General features: G+C 37.6%; 2 protein-coding genes across 6 annotated transcripts in view; one reads left to right on the plus strand and one right to left on the minus strand.

Annotated features, from left to right (window-relative positions):
- Positions 1-17529, plus strand: part of ART4 (ADP-ribosyltransferase 4 (inactive) (Dombrock blood group)) — a 34971-nt gene extending 17442 nt beyond the window's left edge. Inside the window, exons 4-5 of one of the 5 annotated variants that reach the window (XR_011256142.1) lie at positions 8357-8551; positions 16195-17529. Coding sequence is in view for 1 of the 5 variants with exons in the window: in XM_069585644.1 (XP_069441745.1) it covers positions 16195-16265 (71 nt within the window). In the remaining 4 variants the exon portion in view is untranslated. Of the gene's footprint in view, positions 1-1767; positions 3144-4397; positions 5403-8356; positions 8552-16194 lie in introns of those variants that run through there. The other 4 variants (XR_011256145.1, XR_011256143.1, XR_011256144.1 and 1 more) reach the window with 4 other exon arrangements.
- Positions 1459-2443, minus strand: C3H12orf60 (chromosome 3 C12orf60 homolog). The gene has a single exon (XM_069585646.1). It carries the CDS (start codon positions 2366-2368, stop codon positions 1652-1654), a length of 717 nt encoding a protein of 238 aa, XP_069441747.1. The 5' UTR covers positions 2369-2443; the 3' UTR covers positions 1459-1651.
- Positions 17530-18395: the final 866 nt, after the last annotated feature.

Consider the following 18395-nt stretch of genomic DNA (forward strand, 5'->3'; position numbering starts at 1 on the left):
AGCAAAGGATCCTAGGTCCCAGCCTGTCTGTCTCAGATGGGACAAAACACAGAAATGCAAGAAATAAAAGGGAAAGTTAATGAAAGATGTCAGTGGAATCTTACTGCCTGTAATGGGGTGTTGCACACAGATTTCTTCTAAACTATCACAAAAGTTAGAATTTAAACTCATATGTTAATTTCCAGAGGACTTTATGGCAAATTGGATTTTAAGCCTTCACTGCAAATTTAAGCACATTTGCTAAGAAAGCAAGTATATGTGTGTGAAGATAAAGAAGTAAAACATCTAATTACCCAGCAAATATCAAAGATATATTGAATCCCCATTATGTGCAAACAATTAGGTTTTTTAAAAGTGCAAATCCAACTTCCCAGCTAAGAATGTTCTCTGACTCTTCTTTCAGGGAGTAGACAAGATAAGTGGGTTGATGGGGAATCACTAGGTCTCTAAAGACCCTACTAATTGAGCTAAATGGGGGTGAAGATGAAAGCTAGTTCCAAACCCATGAATTCTGAACGTCCAGGCTGCTTAGTTCCTCTGAGATATAGATGAAAAGCAAGCATTTATTTTTTTGAAAGAGAAAATGGGATTTAAGATTTTTAAACAAGAAAATATTTAAATAAGGAAAGATCTGGTATTCTCAGAAAGGAAAATTCCAAAAGTGAACTAGAGTTAACTACTTTTAAAATGAATAGTAAATTTCATACTTCTTGAAAAGAAAAAAAAAAAATTAGCACCCTTAATTGCCTTTCTTGTGCTTCACAAAGTTCCTATTAGATATAAAGGGAAATATGGCAATCTTGAGAGCTACACTCATTTGCAATTCATGAGAACCCAAGACTTTATGGCAGGCAAATGGATCTGTCTTTTTTCCCCCAATTCAATCAAGCACATCTCAGAAATCTTACTTCTGTTTCGGTCAAGTAGCAAGTGTTAGGTCTGTGTGTGTGTATGAGAGTCTGTGTGTCTGTGTGTGTCTATATGTCTGTGTAAAATGTTAGAGTACTTTCATTTTTCAACCTCTAATATCTCCTCATCATAAGACCTCAGTAGGAAACAAAGACTGACTCATCTGCTTTGGTCTTATTCACATAGGCAAGAAAATTCTATTACTCCTCATTCATTATTCTTTTTCACTTCTGGATAAATCATATCAAAGGTATTTAGTGATGGCTTATGATAGGCAAGCCACTGAAGTGTACAGAAATTGGTATATGGGTGACAAAAATAGAGAAATTGTTTCCTAGGATCTGAACATTATTTAGTGATAATGTATATATTTACCTAGACCTTGCACTGTAGAAACTAGAAATAGGATTACTAACAGTAGAAATTAATTGAAGGTTATTTCAATTATGCTTTAAGATGAAATACAATGTTTAAAAATATCCTCAAATATAATATCATATTTTGCTTTTTTTGAACAATATATTCTTTTTAGGAACCACCATTTTAAGCAAGATTTCTTTGGTTATTTATTTTTATTTGAATAAAGCAAAAGTTGAGGTACATGGTTTGCCAGGTGACTACTCTTTGAATTCATGTCCCAACAGATCACATGTTGGGCATTGAGGGTCTTAAGAGTACTATGAAAACTTGCATGATTTGAATTGGTTTTCTGACCAGCATGAATACTTCTGTTGCACTCCTACTAGTTCCTGGGTTTCTTAAACACAGAAAACTTGGTTTCCATAGTTTTTATGGATTTTTGGAGGACCTCTAAGATTGGTCCCATAGTTTTGACAATTTGTTCCATTTGATCTGCAGCTGACTTAATGGTATACTTAGCATTCTCAATGTTGAGTGCATCCTGCAACTTTTTCAAGGCATCTATTGTAGTGGCTTTGGATGGACCTGGACTTTTCTCAGATGTAGTGGCATCTGATTGTTCTTTCCTGTAGAAGTCACTTAACTGGAGATTCATGATGGGATATTTCATCAAGAGTAAAAGAGAAGATTCCAAACTCTCAAGAATGTTACCACTATTCAGCACAGAGGCAATGATAGGTAACTGGACATTTTTGAACATTTCTTTGGTTGACTGTTGCACCTCCCTTATATTGTTACTCTTCTCAACCATAGAGGACATAGCTGTTGCAATCTTGGAACTTAAAGGTTCACTTTGCATTGGGTCCTGCTTGGCCGCCACCACAGACTGCATCTCCTTAAAAATTTTGAGCATTTGTTCAAAGACAGCCTTCACATTACCGTCTTCTTTCACAGTCATCAAGAGGATCTGAGTGCTCATACTGCTGTTGAACAATTTGGTGAGTGCATTTGTGAAGGAAGCAAGATCTTGCATGTAAAAGAAGAATGTTTTGGCAGCTTGAATGAGCCTCTCTTTATCCTTTTCTGATTCTGAAGACATTTCTCCAGCAGAAAAGTTTCAGCACTGTAAAACAAGTAGGAATCCAAATGAAAATGCATGTGTCAACCATAAATGCATGTGTCAACCATAAAGAGACTGAAAGTATAATCTAAAACATGAGGATAACTCCTGTCAAAGGTTGGAAAGCTATATAAGCATAAATGATCTTGTACTTTAATAAAAAATAGTAACAAATAATTAAAGCAGAGTAGAATACAGATTTTCATAAACTTTAAATCACATATTAAATATCGCATGCTAGATCCCGTATTGGATATGCTGACCTATGGATACTCAGGTATTACCCTCAGTAACCATCCAGTCTAGTGGAAAAGATTGGATAAAGCATTAACGATTATGTAGCGGGACTCTGGTTCCAGTTAAAACAGAGCAAGTACTCTCCATAAACCGGAGAAGGGCATGGCAACCCACTCTAATATTCTTGCCTGGAGAATCCCATGGACAGAGGAGCCTGGTGGGCTACAGTCCATGGGGTCGCTAAGAGTCAGATATGACTGAACAACTAATACTCACTCACACTCCATCCAGTCTTTCCTACTAATTACAGCTAAAAATCCTGAACAGAATATTTCAAGTAACTATTAAACAACTCTGAAAGGTAGACAGCAGCAGACAGAGGAGGTAGAGATGGCAGTATTCCAGAGAGGATCAAGGCTATCTAATCCAAACTCCCAAAATGTCTATCTTGTCTAAAAATGTCCTTTCATCACAAATTGTCCTCTTCTGCAATAAAGAGGAATATTAATATCTATAACCAATGTTACAGTCCTCTTTTGATATTTTCTCTAGAATTATGCTCTATCGACCACCCCCTCTTCATTTTGTGCTATGAACTGAACTGTGCTATGAATGCGCCCTTCTGAAATCTAGTAGGTTGACACTCTAATTTCCAGTATGATTGTATTTGGAGACAGGGCCTGTTAGGAGGTAATTAAGGTTAAATGAAGTCATAAGGCCCTGATATGACAGGATTAGTATCCTTGTAAGAGAGACGACAGAGAGCACCCTCCCTTACTCTTTCCACCTTGTGAGACTGCAGCCAGAAGGTGACTGACTGCAAATCAGGAAGACAGCCCTCACCAAAAACTGAATGGGCCCATAATTTGATCTGAAATTTCTCAGCCTCCAGAGCTATGAGAAAATAATTCCTGTTGATTAAGCTGCAAGGCTATGGTATTTTGTTATGGCAGCCCAAGTTGACTAATACATCTTGTATCCTCCATCTCTCCCTCTTCACTTGTCCTTCTCCTTTGACTATGAATATACTCATTTTCCTATTCAGTTGGTTAAGATTCTGGGCTTTCACTACCACTGTGGCCTGGGGTCAATCCATGGTCACAGAACTGAGATCCCACAAGCCACTCAATGCAGCCCAAAACTGCCCTACTCAGTTTATATTTTATTTTCTATTTTGATCATGCTGCATGGCATGCAGGATCTTAGTTCCCAACCAGAGATTAAACCTGTACCCCCTGCAGGGGATCATGGAGACCTAATCACTGGATAACCAGGGAATTTCCTCCCACTCAGTTTAAAAACGAAAAATGTTTGACCCCAAAATAATGGGGTCACAAACAGTTGGACATGACTGTGCGACTGAACTGAACTGAACTTCCCTTTAAGTAATGATCCCATCTCACTCCTTCCTTTAATTCTCAAATTTACCAAGAGAGAAATTCTTCACATTATTGTAATTTATTTCTAGTCTTCCCTGGTGGCTCAGTGGTTAAAAAAAAAATCCACCTGCCAATGCAGGAGATGTGGGTTCCATCCCTTGTCTGGGAAGATTCTCTGTTGAAGGAAAAAGCAACAAACTCCAGCATTTCCCAGTACTCTTGCCAGGGAATTCCATGGACAGAGTTACCTGGCAGGTCATACTCCCTGGGGTCACAAAGAGTCAGACATGACTTAGTGACTGAACAACAACAATAATTTATTTCTATCCCTCATTATTTTATTACAGGGCACCAATAACTTCTAACCATAAAATTTCTTGGCCTATTTACAGCTCAGATGGTAAAGAATCTGCCTGCAAGAGACCTGGGTTCAATCCCTGGGTCAGGAAGATACCCTGGAGAAAGAACTGGCAACCCACTCCAGTATTCTTGCCTGGAGAATTCCATGGCCAGAGGAGGCTGGCAGGCTATAGTCCATGGGGTTGCAAAGAGTTGACATGACTAAGTGACTAACACACACAAACATCTTGAATTCTCTGCCTTATTTAAAATTGCTGAATACCTCTTCCTACTTCAAGTTTTTCTCCTCCAGAGGCCTCCACAATGCTATACAAATCTGGTCCTTCTACATCCTCTCCAAGAATTTGCTTGTTTTATAGGCTTTTCTTCCTTATACTAGCAAGTTCTTTCCAGTCTCCTAAGCTCAGCAAGGATGTGTCTTTGGCCTCCCTCATATTCTCTACTTTTTCCCTTCAAGACCTCACCTGGGGATTTCCCTCATGGTCCAGTGGTAAAGAATCTGCCTGCCAATGTAGGGGACACAAGTTCAATCCCCAATATGGGGATGCCCATGGAGCATGCCGTGGAGCATGCCACGGAGCAGCTAAGTCCAAGTGCCAAAACTACGGAGCCTATGCTCTTGAGCCTGGGAGCCACAACAAGAGAAGCCACTGCAATGAGAAGTCTGTGTACTGCAACTAGAGAGTAGCCCCTACTCGCTGCAACTAGAGAAAGCCCGTGCACAGCAACAAAGACCCAGTGAAACCTAAATATTAATAAATAAAGGCTAAATTATGTTTTAAAAAAAGATCTCACCTGTCCCCATTAATTATAAACGTCATCTATGTGCAGATGACACCTAAATCTCCCAGTGTAGCTTCAGAAATTCTCCCGATCTCCAGATCTACATTTCTGGTGATGGAATTCCAGTTGAGCTGTTTCAAATCCTGAAAGATGATACTGTGAAAGTGCTGCACTCAATATGCCAGCAAATTGGGAAAACTCAGCAGTGGCCACAGGACTGGAAAAGGTCAGTTTTCATTCCAATTCCAAAGAAAGACAATGCAAAAGAATGCTCAAACTACCGCACAATTGCACTCATCTCACATGCTAGTAAAGTAATGCTCAAAATTCTCCAAGCCAGGCTTCAGCAATACGTGAACCGTGAATTCCCTGATGTTCAAGCTGGTTTTAGAAAAGGCAGAGGAACCAGAGGTCAAATTGCCAACATCCGCTGGATCATGGAAAAAGCAAGAGAGTTCCAGAAAAACATCTATTTCTGCTTTACTGACTATGCCAAAGCCTTTGACTGTGTGGATCACAATAAACTGGAAAATTCTGAAAGAGATGGGAATACCAGAACACCTGACCTGCCTCTTGAGAAATCTGTATGCAGGTCAGGAAGCAACAGTTAGAACTGGACATGGAACAACAGACTGGTTCCAAATAGGAAAAGGAGTATATCAAGGCTGTATATTGTCACCCTGCTTATTTAACTTATATGCAAAGTACATCAGGAGAAATGCTGGGCTGGAAGAAACACAAGCTGGAATCACGACTGCCGGGAGAAATATCAATAACCTCAGATATGCAGATGACACCACCCTTATGGCAGAAAGTGAAGAAAACTTAAAGAGCCTCTTGATGAAAGTGAAAGAGGAGAGTGAAAATGTTGGCTTAAAGCTCAACATTCAGAAAACGAATATCATGGCATCCAGTCCCATCACTCCATGGGAAATAGATGGGGAAACAGTAGAAACAGTGTCAGACTTTATTGTTTTGGGATCCAAAATCACTGCAGATGGTGACTGCAGCCATGAAATTAAAAGGCTTACTCCTTGGAAGAAAAGTTATGACCAATCTAGATAGTATATTCAAAAGCAGAGACATTACTTTGCCGACTAAGGTCCGTCTAGTCAAGGCTATGGTTTTTCCTGTGGTCATGTATGGATGTGAGAGTTGGACTGTGAAGAAGGCTGAGCACCGAAGAATTGATGCTTTTGAACTGTGGTGTTGGAGAAGACTCTTGAGAGTCCCTTGGACTGCAAGAAGATCCAACCAGTCCATTCTGAAGGAGATCAACCCTGAGATTTCTTTGGAAGGAATGATGCTGAAGCTGAAAGTCCAGTACTTTGGCCACCTCATGCGAAAAGTTGACTCATTGGAAAAGACTCTGATGCTGGGAGAGATTGGGGGCAGGAGGAGAAGGGGACGACCGAGGATGAGATGGCTGGATGGCATCACGGGCTTGACGGATGTGAGTCTGAGTGAACTCCGGGAGATGGTGATGGACAGGGAGGCCTGGCATGCTGTGTTTCGTGGGGTCGCAAAGTCAGACACGACTGAGTGACTGAACTGAACTGAACTGAACTGGTCATCATATAGTAACTATACCAGTATATATCACACAGTTATCCCAAACTGCACTCATCTCCTCCAAAAACATTGTCCTCTTAATCCCTGCCTCATTGTGAGGCTCAAAATCTATTTTCCTTTTCTCTTCACCATACTGAATCAGTCCCTAAAACTTATTAACTCTCTTTGAACTTATTTCAATCCACCCCTTCCCTTCCATTCTCGTAACTACTATTCCGGTGAACTCTCATCGAGACAATTTTAATGGTCTCATATTTGATCTCAATATTTTTGTCAAAGGGTCACAAACTGACAATTCACAGGAAAAATCTAACCAGATATGCTTTGTTTGACTTACCACAATTTGTTATCAGTTGCAAATTTTACACTGACACATAGAAATCTAGATTTATATTGATTATTGAAAAAATGAAATGAACTGGTAGTAGCAAGTCCTTTTCCTGGGTAGAGAAATTTCCTAGAACTGAGGTTGTCCCCTTCAGACTAGACAGTCAACCTCTACACCGTATTGTCTTGGTGATTTAGTCGCTAAGTCATATCTGACTCTGCAACCCACGGACTATAACCTGCCAGATTTCTCTGTCCATGGGATTCTCCAGGCAAGAATAGTGAAGTGGGTTGTCATTCCCTCCTCCAGGGGATCTTCCCAACCCAGGAACTGAACCCAGGTCTCCCGCACTGCAGACAGATTCTTTACCATATGAGCCACCAGGGAAGCCCCTATACACAAAATAGGGACTGTCCAACTCTAAAGCCCATGGTGTTTCCACTAAGCTATTGAGGTTGAGTGATTTTCCTGCTTCTGATACATCTCTGCTGTAGAGGAATCAATAGAGATTAGGACAGAATCTAGAGGAAGAAGAGTGGGAGACTCTGATCTAAGCTTTAAGGAAAAGGAGTCAAGATAATTAACCAAGATAACACAGAAGACAGTAATAAAGAGCAGAACTTCCAGCCAGGAAAGAAGAGCACACACACACACACACACACACACACACACACAAAACACATTTGGCTGAAAATATCTCTATCCATATGTCTTGAGAACTTAGAGCAATCGGCAACAGGAGGTACAAAAGGCAACAGAAGCTAAAGTAAATTTAATATCTGGAATAGCTGACATGACGGGACCTCAAAATTCTGCGAGTTTCAACCAAAGAGGCATCTTCTTTACTGAATCAAATTAGCTCAGTTGGACAACATTTTTCAAATTAAAAGTCCATTAAAGAATAAAAAATTTAATGTTTTATCATTGTATTAGTTTTTCAAGTTATATTCAGTTCAGTTCAGTTCAGTCATTCAGTCATGTCTGACCCCATGGACTGCAGCACGCCTGCCCTCCCTGTCCATCACCAACTCCCGGAGTCCATCCAAACCCATGTCCATTGAGTCGGTTGCACCATCCAACCATCTCACCCTCTGTTGTCCCCTTCTCCTCCTGCCTTCAATCTTTCCCAGCATCAGGGTCTTTTACAGTGAGTCAGTTCTTTGCATCAGGTGGCCAAAGCACTGGAGTTTCAGCTTCAGCATCAGTCCTTCCAATGAATATTCAGGACTGATTTCCTTTAGAATGGACTGGTTGGATCTCCTTGCAGTCCAATATTACTTAATACATACCGATTTTATGTTAATATAGAAGATAACAGAATTCTGAGAACTAAACCATGTAGAAACAGTCAATAAACCAGACAGGCAGAGGGACCCAGCAGAGACTAACAAAGCCTGTAAGTCATCACATTCCATTGGAAACATCCAGATGAAACCAGATGAAAAAGCACAACAACTACTCCTAAACAACTGCTGGGACCACTGGACTCAGAAACACAGCAAGGTAAGCAATATGGGTATTTCTGTTAGTATTGATATAATACTCTGCTTCTCTACATTAAAAGGTATCTATAGTAATATGCTAGACTTTAAATCCTAGCTATAAATATAATAAAGCAACAAGACAACTTTAAGTGGATCCCATGACATGTTCCTGGTGATCATTTATGCCTCTGAAGATAGCAAGAAGAAAATTAACAGCTTATATAATTAAGTCAGCAAGGAAGTTAAAGGAGTAAAGACATCAGTTTTAGAAAAGAATAAGGATGAAAGGACACCTGTGTGTGAAAGTGTGCTGTTTATATGGATTGTAACACCTTTTATGTCTTTAACATTCATTTATGATTCAGTACCTTTGGAAGAATAAATGTGTAATCTTATTCTAGTTAATGTCTAGTGCTTATGTTCCTTCATAAGCTCTGTTACATTTAAATACCACTGGGCATTTGCTATGTGTCTCCAAATAGACTGCTATCTTCTTGAGGGCAAGGAATGTTGCTTACTCAAGGTATATGGCAGAGGTTCCCAAGTGAACATCTGATAAATGCTGGTGAACAACCTCAATATTCTGCTTTCTAGCCAGAAATATTATTTTAAACAATTTTTATATGAGTGTCATCACAGCATGATCAACTTTTTTTTTAATTAAAGGCCATGGTTTTGATCTAAAGGAGGCTCAGAACTAGTTAGTAGCTGTTATATTCTCATGAAAAGCTTCTGATTTCACCCATACCCTAAACCCACACTCCCAGATAAGTGGACCTTGCAGTACAGCTAGACCCAATATGGATAGTGAGGATAAGAGAAAGCATGGAGAAAGGCAGAAGCTTAGAGAGCACTAATGACCAGACAATGGAAGCTAAGAAAGGGTCTTTGTTTTCTTTCTTTTTTCCTTTCTATTTTTGTTATTATGGGAAAAGTCCAAACATACACAAAAGTGAAGACAATAATCAACTCCCGTATACCCATGATCTGGCTTCAAAAATTATCAGTATAAGGTTGATCTTATTACCACTATGAACCTACTCCAATCTCCCTTCTAGATTATTTGTAAGCAAACTGCAGTGTCATTTCATCATTAACTTTTTCAGGACACATTTCCACAAAATCAAGAACTCTCTGAAATTTGACCTTGTGCTTCTCAAACCAGTAATATTTAACAGAATTGTCTTTGACTTTGAAACACATCCAGTGTCCTGCTGTAAAAATTAATTTTTGATGTAGGTGGAAAAGCTTTTGTAATGTACTTGCAGTACATATCAAAAGTAATATAAATTTTTATTCCTATTGATTATATAAATTATATGTTTATATGATTTGAATTTCCTCTGGAAATTTACCCTGAGGAAATAATCCAGATAATTGAGAGAAAAAGGATCATGTGCATTAAAATACTTATATTAAGATAGTGAAACAATTAAGGATTTAGAAAATTATGGTAAATATATATGAAATATTTTATAAAATATAAATATGTATATTTTATATAACCAATTAAATAAGTATAAAACTAGAAATGGGGGAAATATTTAAATTAATATAAGATGAAATTTTATTTATACTATTATCACAACTTTGTAAAAGCACTTATGCTTTTAAATAAACTTTGGAAAGGAATAATTCAAAAAAACAAGATGGTACATTTATGGATGTTTTTCCTTTTGGATATTAAAGTGTTTATATATTATCACTATAAACTTTTTAAAATACTTTGTTTTATCAAACCTTTTAATTTCTTCGTGTTATAATTTTACCACCTATCAAAGCACAATCACCTGTCACTTTCTCCATGAATCTTCCTCTAATAATCTTGGTCCTAAAATTTCTGTTTAAATTCCTATAGCACTGGACAGTAAATGCACTACATAATTCATAAAAGTATCCTGAGAAGTATTTATCTACTTATTTGATAATCAATACACTTTTAATTTTAAGGTGGTTCCTTTCCTGAAAAACTAAAACAACTGTCACAACACAAATTAACTTTTAGATACAATCATCAGTAGCCATTCCCTTCTCCATGGGATCTTCCTGATCCAGGGATCGAACCCGGGTCTCCTGCACTGCAGACAGATACTTTACCATCTGAGCCACCAGGGAAGCCCAGTATCACAAAATTAACTTTTAGATACAATCATCAGTATATTTCTACCATTTCTTACATGTTCTTTAATTATGAATGTTTACTTGTCATTTCAACAAAATTGATGAGTTAGGTCCAATAAGAATCCATCTGAAGCTAGCCTGTTTTCATTCCAAGTCCTTAATACGAGCTGTAGCTTCAGGATTTGTCTACTTCCTTTTTTTAAATATAATAAGCCAAAACACATGTGATTTCCAAACAGTTTTAGCAACAGAACTCTCTTATCACATAAAATTTTACCCACCCACAGCCCAAATAAAGCAGCAGAGAATGCACAGCTGCTTTAGTAAAGGCTGGAGTGAAATTAACGTGCCAGGAGCCAAGCGCTCCACCTACTGGTTAGCAATTCCCCATCAGGCTGCGCAGGGCTCTTTCTATTTCATGAACCACTACAATAAAATGCTCAAATAGCAGCTCAAAGTAGGCTGTACAGAAGTGAATGGTAACTGCCCATTGCTAATAAGGAGCACTATCATGTGATAAAAAAGTCTAAAGTTGACATCTACCATACAAAAGAAGCCGCTGATCAGAACTGGATTAAATACACCACTTAGTTGCCTGCTGATGCTGAACTTTAAAAATCATTTTTTAAATGACTTTAAAATTATTTTAAAAGATTGAATTTTAAAGTCAGTATTTAAAAGGTCAAACCTGAAATGCAATAAGATAGAGGAAAGTATACAGCCCAGAATTCCTCTGGGGTACAGTACTACATATTGTTGGTAAGATATCACTTGAGGCGTGCCTGAGTAACAACTGTGATCTTTAAGAAAGGTGACTCCATCTGATGGCAGATCTTTTTCGTTTTGCTGAGGGAAGGGAGCAATTAAAGTGTCAGAGCTAAATTGTCATGGGCAATAGTACAAATGCTGCCCATCACCAACTAAGGTTTTTCAAATGGTGTATAAAAAGTGAAGTCGCTCAGTTGTGTCCAACTCTTTGCGATTCCATGGACTGTAGTCTACCAGGCTTCTCCGTCCATGGGATTTTCCAGGCAAGAGTACTGGAGTGGGTTGCCATTTCCTTCTCCAAATGGTGTATAACCTGTCCTTTAAATATCAAGCACATATCTAAGAGCACCAGTTTGAAAGGGTACAAATCATTTCCCTAGATAGTTGGATGTCTCCACATGGCCCCAGGGTCAATATTATTAAAGCGTGAGGTTTTTTTGTTTTGTTTTTTCAATTTTTGTTGGAATAAAGCTGATCTAAAATGTTGGAAAAGGAAATGGCAACCCACTCCAGTACTCTTGCCTGGACAATTCCATGGACTGAGGAGCCTGGTAGGCTACAATCCATGGGGCCGCAAAGACTCAGACACGACTGAGTGGCTTCACTTTCTTCTTTTCTTTCTTTACAATGTTGTGTTAGATTCTGCTGTATAGAAAAGTGAATCGGTTATATAAGTATCTCCACTCTTTTTTAGATTCTTTTCCCACATAGGTCATTACATAATATGGGGTAGAGCTCCTTGTGAGATACAGCATATGCTTATTACTTACCTATTTTATATATAGTAGTGTGTATATGTCAATCCCAATCTCCCAGCTTCTCTCTCCCCTCCCTTTACCCCAGGTAACTATAAGATTATCTTCTGCATCTGTGACTGTTTGTGTTTTGCAAATAAATTCAGATACACCATTTTTTTAGATTCCCATTTATAAGTGGCACCATATGATGTATCTTACTTCAAAGTGTGAGTTCTTTTAAATGAGTTTGCAGAAGGCATGCACCACCTCCATCTATAATTTGGTACGACATACTGCCTTCAACTTGACATTGCAGTCTTAAATGTCTTTAACTTCCTACCTACATTAGGAATTCTATAAAAGCAGGGACCATATCTACTTCATTTCTGTAGGCTCTACAGAGCCTAGCACACTACCTTATAATAGTAAAGCACTACTATCCATTAGATAAATTGCTACTGCATTATTAAATTACTTGCTTCAGTGGGCTCTTCAAGTTTCACCTGTCCAAAACATAATCCCTGGTTTCACCTTCAAACGCCACCTCTCCTCCACTTAGTTCTCTAGTTTTTCTCTCACTGTTGGGACAGAAATAATTTTAAACTGTATTCAGTACTGGGGCAAGTATAGTGGCAGGCCTGCTGAAGATCTCTCTGCAGAAACTATCAAGTCCCCTTCCCCAAGTGAAAAAAAAAGGAAGGTAAGCCTGACTCAAGACAATAAAAGTCTTTCTTCATTAGATGTAAAAAATAATTCTGAGCACATCAGGATGTTTCTTACTCAGACTTGTTATTGGCACAAAATTATGGATATCTGGAACCCAGGAAAAAGAGTATAAAAGTGAATGCCCAAGAGTTTTTAGTATGTAAAGGGAAGAAAATATTATTTTTGTAGATGAAAAAACACTGTGTCTGATTTATGGTAAGACTAAACCTTTCATCAATTAGTTATTACTATTTCTTCTTTTACTGTCTGTTCAAAGTGTGTTTAGCTATGAGATTATTACTGCTTTTATTAATAACTAAACTTTAGAAATCAATATTTTTTTCATTTTTCCTCCATTTTAACCAGTTTGTTTTCAGTTCTTTTTACGTGGTCATCATTGTTAAAGTTTGTGTGACTTATTCCCACTGGTTTTAAGCCTATGAAGCCCTCCATACAGACATTTAAAAATTATCTATTTTCTTCTAGCTATTGTATCACGTTTTGTTTTTTTACATTTACTGTACTGATAACATTTAAAATTTTACAGTTAACATTAAAAAGTCTTAATACTCCAGGATCATTTATGGAATACTAATTTCAATTATTACTGATTTGAGTGTCTACATATTGTATTAAATCAAACATATATCAGGGTCTCCTTTGGGGACTATTTTGCTCCATAATTCCATCTACTCTTGCACCTGGCACACCACCAGTTCATACTGTGTTTTTAAGGTGCTTCAATGTTTAGGAAAGGAAAAGTCTAGTCTTTCAAATGTACTTTATGATTACTTTGTCAAGCTGTGTTAAAACAATGAATTAATTGAAAAGCAACTGACCACTTGGAAGCATTTAACCTCTTATCAAGGGGGAAAGTTATCTCTCCAAGTATCTATCTTCAGGTAAATAGAACCACACACCTTTTTCTAAAAGTTAAGCCTTCAAATAATGGCATATGATAGTTTTTAGAGAAAATTTTCACTTGTTCAGGGTATGAAAGACTCTTCTCACCTAAATTTCTGAATGGGGATGTAGTCTGTGATCTTCAGAACTCAAAGCCAGAAATTGGAGTTTTCACTTCATAAGATCTGAATACTAGGAACAACAACAAAAAGGTTTAATGTAAAATTTCTAGGAGAGAAAAAGCAAAATCAAAGTAATAGTTTGTGGTTAGCAAACTACAGTTTGCAACCCAATAGTGAGTTTGGGGAATATTTAATAGTCCCTTGTGGTTCAGCTGGTAAAGAATCTGCCTGCAATGTGGGAGACCTGGGTTTAATCCCTGGGTTGGGATAATCCCCTGGAAAAAGAATGGCTACCCACTCCAGTATTCTGGCTTGGAGAACTTCATGGACTGTAGAGTCCATGGGGTGGCAAAGAGTCGGACACAACTGAACGACTTTCACTCACTTCACTCACTCAACAATTTCTTTAAACAGAATTGAGATGTTTTCTATTTACTGATTTGTGGACACTTGTGTCTGGTGTGTGTGTGTGTGTGTGTGTGTGTGTGTGTGTGTGTGTCTACTATATCTAAATCAAAGATAAAAATGAATTTCTGACCATGATACAATTTACTCTGGTGTGTGTTTATGTGTATGCATACTATATCTAAATGAAAGATAAAAATGAATATCTGATCATGATACAATTTACTCCATCTGGAGTACTAGTGCATTTTTCTAAAACTAAGAGCAAAAATAATGATGTTCCTAATCTGTTTTTCAAAAATTTCCCATTTCCATTTCCATATTGTATCTTTCTAACATGGAGGATAGGTCATATTCATGTTTACTTTCCTGAGAGAAAATATCTTCATTCCTTTATCCCATGCTTCCAAGGTTCCCAACATCCAGGCCTAGAAATACCATAAATATACTATAAATACACTATAAATATCCAAAACCATGGTCATAGAAAGATAGGGCCCCAATTAATCAGCATGTTGTTTTTTCAATGAGAATATGCCAGATCCTACACAGGTAAAAAGGACTCCATTTTCTTATTCTTCTCTCCCCAGAGTTCAAACAAAAAAATCAATGTCAGGTACGTAGAAAGACTACTCTAAGTGCGCATAGTGAGGAACATTGTTCTCACTGGGTCCAAACTTTCACCCACGTTCACTCAGAAGGGTGTCACTTGTTCCTCCTTTCTCTGAGCCAAAAATACAAACACAAGCAGGATATAGACATCTGGCTTATTCATTCTATGGCGTACTCTTTTTTTCCCCCTATGGTGGATTCTTGCTACTTATTCCTTAACACCTTCCTGGAATGGTATAATCTTCTTTCTGAGGCCAACTCTAGCTTATTTGAATAATGGCCAAGTGCAGTAAAGACAGTTCTAAAGAAGTTAACTTAAAAGCTTTGCAAATAGAGAAACAGAGAGATATTCATAACTGCTCTGTCCCTTCCACCAGCATGACTGCCTCTGCAAGTGAGACTTTAAGCAATCTTGCAAATATACTTCTATCATGAGGATCGTTTTGTAAATATTCTATTATGTGTTGCCTCTGGATGCTTCTTAGGTTTTGGAGTGCAAATATTTGCCTGTAAAGATATAAAGTGTTTTGATTTTTTAATATTTTAAAATAACAGAGCATATGTTATACTTTTAACTACATATACTATATACGCTATATACTTTCTAAACCATGTGAATAGAATAACCACTCAAATAAAAGATGAGTGCATAAATAAAATTAGCTATGGCCCTGTAAACTCAAAGATCTTAATATTCATCTAACCTTACTAATTTCAAATATTAGAATATCAATTTGGTAGGTCTATTCAAAGTGGTGACTATAGGTTGAGGAAATTAAGAAGCACTGGTAATCAAGAGCTAACCACTTCAAATACATTATTAAATATTACTTGGAAATAATCACATCTATTAATAATCGGATGTTGCTGCTGCTGCTGCTAAGTCGCTTCAGTTGTGTCCGACCCTGTGCGACTCCAGAGATGGCAGCCCACCAGGCTCCCCTGTCCCTGGGATTCTCTAGGCAAGAACACTGGAATGGGGTGCCATTGCCTTCTCTGTAATCAGAATGTTAGACAAACACAAATCTGTACTATCTAGGATTCTCCCCATCACAAGATCTAATGCCATAATTAATGCATCCATGGGTTGTATTATGTTACCCGTATTTTCATACAGTGACTTCACATTAAAAAAAATGATTTTGAAGAACATGTTGAGTTTTCTGAGAAATTCCTTTGGTAGCATACTACTTTTTTATCCACATAGTAAAAGAGTTCCTGGTCAAATCTATGCAACCAGCAGGTATTTTTCAAGATTTCTAGTAAAGATTTCCTATTGTATTTTTCAGAGACCATATTTGAAATATGGCTCAAAGTGACTTCCTCTATCCAGAGAACCCAAAAAGGCGACAAGAAGTAAACCGTCTTCACCAGGAGCTCCTTGACTGCTTATCTGACAGCTTCCATGCCACCAATAAGCTGATTGGGGTTTTAAACACGCACTTAGGGTGTACGTTACCTTCCACTGAAATGAAAAGAGATGGGACCATCAAAGAAAACTGTGATATCATCATCCAAGCCATGATGAACATCCAAAAAGAATTGCAAAAGGTGGATGAAGCACTAAAAGATAAACTAGAGCCAACTCTTTATAGAAAACTTCAGGATATTAAGGAAAGAGAAACCGAGAAAATTGCGATAGTACAGAAGGTTATTTCAGTCATCCTGGGAGAAGCCACTTCTGCCGCCAGTGCAGTGGCTGTTAAACTTGTGGGCTCAAATGTCACAACCGGCATAATTAACAAGTTGGTCACTGTGCTAGCTCAAATTGGTGCGTCTCTCCTCGGTAGCATAGGAGTTGCTGTTCTTGGCCTTGGGATAGATATGATCTTCCGTGCCATCCTGGGAGCAGTGGAGAAAACACAGCTTCAAGCAGCCATCAAAAGTTACGAGAAGCATCTGGTGGAATTCAAGTCAGCTTCAGAAAAATATCACCATGCCATTACTGAGGTCACCAACACAGTGAAACATCAAATGAAATAAAGTTACTTTATTTGCCACTGGGAATATTTCTCTGCTTCTCTCTCCATAATGGTGTTTTGCTTCTCTGATTAGCTTCATTTTCCATAAGCTTCCAACAAGATATAAATACAGCAAACAACTCCGAGGATTCAGAAATGCTACAACTAGATGACTCTAGAGTCATCAACAATGAATGTCTGGATCAGTTGGTGCTAGACCTGTGAGTTAAAGACTGCATCCTGGGATGTCCTCTCACTGTGCTCTACAGATCAACATTAGGGTGAATGCTATTGCAGAGGAGCATGTAGGGGTGACCTTTTCCTTTTCTAATTCCCAGCCAAAATTTTCAAAATTTGCATTGAATGAAGAGACTATCACTAGCTTCAGACATCATTTAGTTCTAAGGGACATAGTAACTTCTGCACCCACGTGAAAGCTGAGCCTTCGAATGGAACAGAAAGACTACAGTAATTGTGACCATCAGTTTAAATGCAATTTGCCCTAAACTGGAAGAGACTGAAATCTGGTTTGTAACAATTTACTTCAAAGGAGGCGGCTGTTCTGGAAACTTCTACTAATTACTACTCTGTAATTCAGATTGACTGTTAAGAGATAAAAGTTAAAATATAAAAAATAAAAATTGTTGCTGTAATTGCAATCAATCCTGACCAACTGTGGTGTGATGATTAAATTTTCCTCAAGTGAATATCTAAACACTTTGGAGCATTTTTAAAATAAGCAAATCTCACATATACATATATATATATATATATATATAAAATGCATTTAAATGTAGGAGAGGCACCTGCTACTCTTTTAAGAATTTGTTGTTTAAAGGAAACTAATTTATTACTTTATGAGTTTTAAGAAAAACTAAATTTCATTTTCAATACCAGCAAAAAGGAGGAAGCTTTCCCTGCTATATAAAAACCTCAGGTGATCCATTACATTAATTATCTAATTTTAGAAAAATCCCAAGGCTATAGAGGCCTAGCGGTTCAGCTGAATTTCTGAAGCAAGGGTTTATTTCCTAAATCCTACCTACCAGTAACTCCCCATTGAGACTTGTGGGTTCTACTCACAAAATTATTTTAAAAGTAATTCCTGCAAGAATGTTCTTTACAGTTGATTCTTGCATCCAATTAAAAAAGACATCTTGACATTTTAAAAGCACAATTTAGATGAAACACTATAGCTTTTCAAAATTAGTCTTCATTTTCTTTCCCTTCTGACACTGCTTCTATAAATTAGTTGCAAAACATCACAATTTAGTTCATCTTCAAAATTTTTACTTTGCATTTATTATCTGATTCGGAAACTTAAAAACGTACTGCTCTTGTGGGACTCAGAATTCAGCCAAAAACCAAACCAATAATCTTGTAAAACAAAGCTTTAGGTAAGGGACCAATCTTACAGGTTAAGCGCATATTTAAACATTCTCTAAAAAGTTAGTATGTATCTCCGTCAAGATCTTGGAATATTTATAACTGATAGTAAGAACTGACCTATATCTAACATCTCTCTCTCT

The sequence above is a fragment of the Ovis canadensis genome, chromosome 3 (genome assembly GCF_042477335.2).
Source record: "Ovis canadensis isolate MfBH-ARS-UI-01 breed Bighorn chromosome 3, ARS-UI_OviCan_v2, whole genome shotgun sequence".
NCBI lineage: Eukaryota > Metazoa > Chordata > Mammalia > Artiodactyla > Bovidae > Ovis > Ovis canadensis.

Bases quoted from the DNA above. Each gene is read 5' to 3' on its own strand.
- C3H12orf60 (XM_069585646.1), bottom strand. From the start codon at position 2,368: ATGTCTTCAGAATCAGAAAAGGATAAAGAGAGGCTCATTCAAGCTGCC.